A 6000-nucleotide genomic window follows, 5' to 3' on the forward strand; every position below is an offset into this window, starting at 1 on the left:
TGTCCCATGACCGATGTCCGATGTGGGACTTTGGTTTGCACCCCCCAACAAACCTCCCCTCAAACCCAAGTCCATCTGGGCCTCCCCTCCAACGATAGTCCGGATCCAACCTTTACCGCCGCCAACTCGGAACTCTCAACCTGGTGGGAGGGCAGGGAGATTTCGATACAAGGCTTCCAGGATCAAGTCATCGTGCCAGGGTCACGCCACGTCGTTGCGTGCGCTCAGGGATGCGGCCACTGCGCTGTCCACCACATCGGGGCTATAGCCTAGCTCTGATACCATTTGTAAGGATCGTATAGCCCAAACACAATGTCCTGCAATATAAGCCCAAGAGTCCATCCTTTTCTAAAACCAATTAGTGATAGAGGGACTTCCCCTTAAACTTATATAAATACATTTGTTTTTGTCCCATGACCGATGTGGGACTTTGGTTTGCACCCCCAACAATATGATGGGGAAAGTTATTTGGCAAGCGGTTGTGTGGACGTGTTCCTACTTAATTTGGAAAAACCGAAATCAAAAGGTGTTTACAAATAAATGTTGGAACACACCGGTCGCTTTAAATGAAATCCAAGTTACAAGTTTCGAGTGGATTGCGAAAAAGTGCAAGAAGAAGGTAATCGACTGGCACAATTGGATACATAATCCACAAATTTTCATATAGTGTGTATTGCAAATGGTAGATTCGTTGCCTACTTGTCAATGAGTCGGTTTTAGTGTTGCTACTGTGAGATCAGTGAGTGTCAAGTAACACAATATTCCTACTGTATTCTTAGGATAGTTTTGGCACTTACACATAATGTTAATTGTAAGTGTGAAGTGAGAATTTTGTAGTGTGCTTCATGCGTTGTAAATTCTTACTTATATATAATAAATTTGCCTTTCCAAAAAAAATAATGTAAGGCGATATATAACACTACAAATTTGTTGTAGTACTGTACAACATTTCATTTTACACCTAAATGTTATTCAATTTTAAACCAGAAAATTACTTTTCTCTTATTTTATACTGAGTAGTAACTAAAACAAAATTAATACTCGTATTTTATTTTTATAAAATATACGAGTATATTATTAAAACAACCTAATGTAAGAGATAATTATCTTTTTTATTAATATTTTTGCTATTTTGTCTTAATATATTTCGGAGTACCTTTGATGCCTTCCTTTGTATTTGGGGTTGCTCCCTGCTTTCAAGTTGGGACACTTTCAACTAGGAATGTCAATGGATCAGATATGAATCGGGTGACGCCGTATCCATATCCATTTAATTTTTGTTCATCCATATCCATATCCATATCCATTTAGTTCCAAGTCATCCATCCACATCCATATCCAGTGGATTAAGCGGGTTAATGGATATCCAATGGATATTAAAATTTTGTTATAAAATTTTCTAATATGCGATTAAAATAAAAACGTAGTATAACAAAAATGAATATAACATGACAAATTAAAATCTATCCATAAGAATGTGTAATCTTTGTCGCAAATATAACAAAAATTGTTAAATTTACTATAAAACATAGATTATGAAAAAATAAATATGAAATTTTAAGTTTGTTTTGTTAGATATATGGGTTTGTTTGTAATATATTATAGTTATTTCATTATAGGTATTAAAACATAATGTAAATATAACCGTGAATGAATTTTTAATAGTAAATATGTAAACATATATCTATATTTATGTATTTGTATATGTATTTCGGGTGGTAATGGATATATCCATGGATGAAACTTTTCATCCATGTCCATATCCATATCCATTTAGGTTCATCCATATCCGTATCCGTATCCATTTAGGTTCATCCATATCCATCACGAAGTGGGTGGATCGGGTGGATATCCACCGGATCGGGTGGCCATTACCATCCCTACTTTCAACTAATTACTTTTCCAAAAACCAAAAACAATATTTAAATAAATAAATAAGCACTCAAGGATCTTAAGTTTGAACATGGAGATTCACTCACGATGACTTCAGGCTACCCACAAAAGCAACTGGTCACATGAAAATTAATCGGTTCGCAAAATGGATTGAACAACTGATTAAAAATAATAATAATAATAATAACTGTCACAACTTGACACTCATAAACCTTTAACTCCCTGCAACTTCCCCTATATATATGTCTATCTTGATTTGATCCATTAAACCAAACTGTCTCCAATACTAGTACTCTTCCTATGGCCTTTTCACATTTAACAATTGTTTCTCTACTTATTACCTTCTTCTGCAATATAGCTCATGGAGATTGGCAAAATGCTCATGCCACATTTTATGGTGGAGGAGATGCCTCTGGCACAATGGGTATGTATATCTATATCTATATCTATGTATTCTCAAACTTGACTATATTTAGTTATTTGCTGAAAGTTACTACTACGTACTATTTAGATAAAGTGTTTTAACATTTGATGTTGCTTGTAGGGGGTGCTTGTGGGTATGGGAATTTGTATAGCCAAGGATATGGTACCAATACTGCGGCACTAAGTACCGCACTTTTCAATGATGGTATGAGTTGTGGGTCGTGTTATGAAATGAGATGCAATGATGATCCTAGATGGTGCTTGCCCGGTAGCATAATCGTTACTGCAACAAATTTTTGTCCACCTAATCCTGCTCAGTCTAATGACAACGGCGGATGGTGCAATCCTCCTCTTCAACACTTTGATTTAGCTGAGCCTGCTTTCTTGCAGATAGCACAATATCGGGCGGGTATTGTACCTGTCTCATTCCAAAGGTAACGTCTTTTTTCCCCATTCAATACTCATTTACAATCTGTAATGCAGAACGAAAACATATGTTAATGTAGTCGGTGGCAAAACTTGAACGCGTTTATTATGGGGTGAAACAATTAACCAATAAAACTTTGGGCGGCCTCCCCGGAGTCATTAAAATATAGATATCCCAAGGTTGCAAAACTCGCTATTCGGAGATTTATCGTTCAGGACTTTGGAGGGAGTAATAGGCAGTTCGGAGATTAATTGGATTGGACTTTTATACGTTTAATAATAAATTTCAAAATTATATGTGTAAATATAGAAGAAAACCATAAACATAAACTTTGTCATATTTGTTTAAAAACACAAACATAATCGTTCATTTTTTCAAGACCTCTAAAATATAGTTTAAATTCATGTTAGAATGTAGAACTAATTTTGAATTTGACCGACTTTGACCAACAAATTCGATTTTAACCCGTTAACCAATTAATTAAACGGATTTTAAAAAATCGGATCGGTCTATTCTTAAATACAAGTAATCGGGAATTAATTGGGAGTAATCGGGGTTTTTTACAACACTGGATATACTCTATTTCACACACTTTGAACTATAAAACTCAATTAGTATGACTAACCTAATGTCTTTTCTTTTTAATTACTTTGTATAGGGTCCCTTGTATGAAGAAGGGAGGAGTGAGGTTTACGATAAATGGTCACTCGTACTTCAACTTGGTTTTGATCACTAACGTTGGTGGAGCAGGAGACGTGCATTCGGTGTCAATCAAAGGATCAAACACAGGGTGGCAAACAATGTCTCGAAATTGGGGCCAAAACTGGCAAAGTAACTCGTACCTTAATGGCCAAAGTCTTTCGTTTCAAGTCACCACGAGTGATGGAAGAACTATTACCAGCTACGACGTGGCACCAGGTGGTTGGCAGTTTGGTCAGACGTTTCAAGGGGCACAATTTTAGTATTTTAAAACACAAAAGGGTGAAAGTTAAGGACAAAAACTAAGGAAGATGATAATGGAAGTTTAGTAGTTGAAAAAGTTTATATGAATTTGTATAGTACGTGCAGAGGTGACAAATTTGACACCCGCTTACATTACAACATTCAATATATGCAATGATATAGTGCTTGGTGTTATTGGTATACTTTTATATTTTAAGTTGCAACAGATGAAATGAACTCACATAAGTCTTTTATTATGAATATATTTACTTACACAGCATGAATGATTTTGTAGTGTATAATGGCACTATACTTTAGTTTAATGCGATGATCTATAAAAAATTCAATTTTCGTTTAGATTTTTAGAAACAGGGTTCTTTGAGAAGGTATAGAATATCATGTACAGTAATACTATGATTAAAATATTATTCAAATACATAATACACAGATTTATTAATTTCATTTCATCACAACAATAAAAAAAAAAAAAAAAAAAAATACTACAAAGAATACTCCTGGTTCTCGTGCATAGTTTAGGCTTGAAAATGAAACAGCTCGGGCTTCAAAACTAAAATCTCGCAACTGTTAGCATCAACTGTTTCTTCAAATGATGCCACTGTCTGCTACAACGTCTATATATACCAAATTGTCAAGACGAGCTTCACTTATATAGTTATATATGTGTAATGTATATTGCTATATTAAATAAAATAAAATAAAAAAACAACTAGAGGTGAAAATTTTTAACCAATAACAGAGTATGTCGATTCAGGTTACATTTCTTCTAACAAGTCAAAACAGTTAAAAAAAAAAACTTTGAAAGGAACAGGTCAATCGGGTCAAAGGCTGCAAATAATGTATTCTAGTTTTAATGCAGAAAACCTCTATGTTTTTATTTATTACTTTCAAGGGTAAAAAAAATTATTTACTTAGATTACCCGCCCATATTTCCACCTCTGCTATGGAGCTAAAGTCGGACGTGTAGACAGCCATATGTTCCTTAAGCATTAACTTCCCTTCCCTGAATTCCAAGTGGGTCTGCAAGACAGTATATAAGTAGCTTACATATATCAGGCAAATACTATTGTTATTATTGTTATTGTCATTATTAATTAGTAATACTTATTATTATATATTTTTTCAAGGTATCAGGCAAATACTATTTACTATTATCTATGAAAAAATAACATATCAAATAAATAGATTAAGTTGGTTTACAGCAATGACCTCCTTATTGCTCAATATTTTAAATGTTTCTGCAGTCATGTTTCTGACATCACAACCTATAAGAAGTGAAGCCTGCACATTTAAGAAACCATAACCGAGTTTATCTACATGAACTTATGGCATTAAAAAGGAAATAAGAGCAAACATTAGCTTCATTAAAGCCCATATGCTTAAATGTGATCGATATTCTAACTGCAGGAAAACACATCAGTTGTTGCGAAAAGTTTGAACCTTGCCCATGTGTCATTGATGAGTAATGACTCTGTTGTTCTCCAACTATTTCCAACATTGCCTGCCCATAGAGCCTTAATTCCAGATGAAAATGTTTTCGATTCAGGAACTAACTGACCCTGCACACCCAGCCTGAGCAATTCGGTACAGGCTGATTCGGGTTTATGTTTTATCTCTAACGGGTCAAATGAGTCATATAATAAAACACTGAATTAAACAAAAAAGTTGTCAAATGGTGGACGGACGAAAGTTGTTATATTAGAAGAAAAAGATCAAAAGAAAGACATTATTAAATGGTAATAGCTTTTTCTAATCATGTCAAGACGCTAAACTGTATAGCGCAAAAACAAATTGTTTAGGTCATTTTGACTCGCACCAAAAAGTTGCCTGTTTTGATCCTTACCTAACCCGCCCACCTTCTCCATTTTGCCACCCTTCGTATCGGGCAGGATTTTTATAAACTTCCCATTAAATAAAATTATTACTCTACAACCATTAATAATATTCAAATTAAAGCATGTATATTAACATAATTATATCCCAAATCAGCCAATCCAGTTGAGATAAGTGCATCAGCTGTCGAACAAAACAAATATATTACTTCCGTTAACAAACATTAGTCAACCTAAATTACCTAATACATGCATACTACACTCGCATTTGTATGAAATAGGGTATGAGACTGATAATCTGGATTGGTTGTTGAATCGTGAAACACTTTCCTGATTAAGTATTTCGCCCCTCACAAGCCTCGGGTTTACACGAAATCTCATCTCAATTGGGATAAGACAAGAACGGATTTTGTTTCCAGACAAGAAGAAATCAAAATCAAAATATTAGAGAGAATGTGGTTTTTC

General features: G+C 34.5%; 1 protein-coding gene across 1 annotated transcript; it reads left to right on the plus strand.

The window, feature by feature from the left end:
- The first annotated feature begins 2065 nt into the window (after positions 1 to 2065).
- LOC139866515 (expansin-A8-like) lies at positions 2066 to 3965 on the plus strand. Its single transcript, XM_071854767.1, has 3 exons — positions 2066 to 2317; positions 2438 to 2750; positions 3402 to 3965. The coding sequence occupies exons 1-3, from the start codon at positions 2194 to 2196 to the stop codon at positions 3703 to 3705; spliced, it is 741 nt and encodes a 246-aa protein (XP_071710868.1). The 5' UTR covers positions 2066 to 2193; the 3' UTR covers positions 3706 to 3965.
- The last annotated feature ends 2035 nt before the right edge of the window (positions 3966 to 6000 follow it).

Source organism: Rutidosis leptorrhynchoides, chromosome 9 (genome assembly GCF_046630445.1).
Source record: "Rutidosis leptorrhynchoides isolate AG116_Rl617_1_P2 chromosome 9, CSIRO_AGI_Rlap_v1, whole genome shotgun sequence".
NCBI classification, from domain to species: domain Eukaryota; kingdom Viridiplantae; phylum Streptophyta; class Magnoliopsida; order Asterales; family Asteraceae; genus Rutidosis; species Rutidosis leptorrhynchoides.

Bases quoted from the DNA above. Each gene is read 5' to 3' on its own strand.
- LOC139866515 (XM_071854767.1), top strand. From the start codon at position 2,194: ATGGCCTTTTCACATTTAACAATTGTTTCTCTACTTATTACCTTCTTC. The intron at 2,318-2,437 runs GTATGTATATCT...TGTTGCTTGTAG, and splicing joins AGATGCCTCTGGCACAATGG to GGGGTGCTTGTGGGTATGGG. The intron at 2,751-3,401 runs GTAACGTCTTTT...TACTTTGTATAG, and splicing joins GTACCTGTCTCATTCCAAAG to GGTCCCTTGTATGAAGAAGG.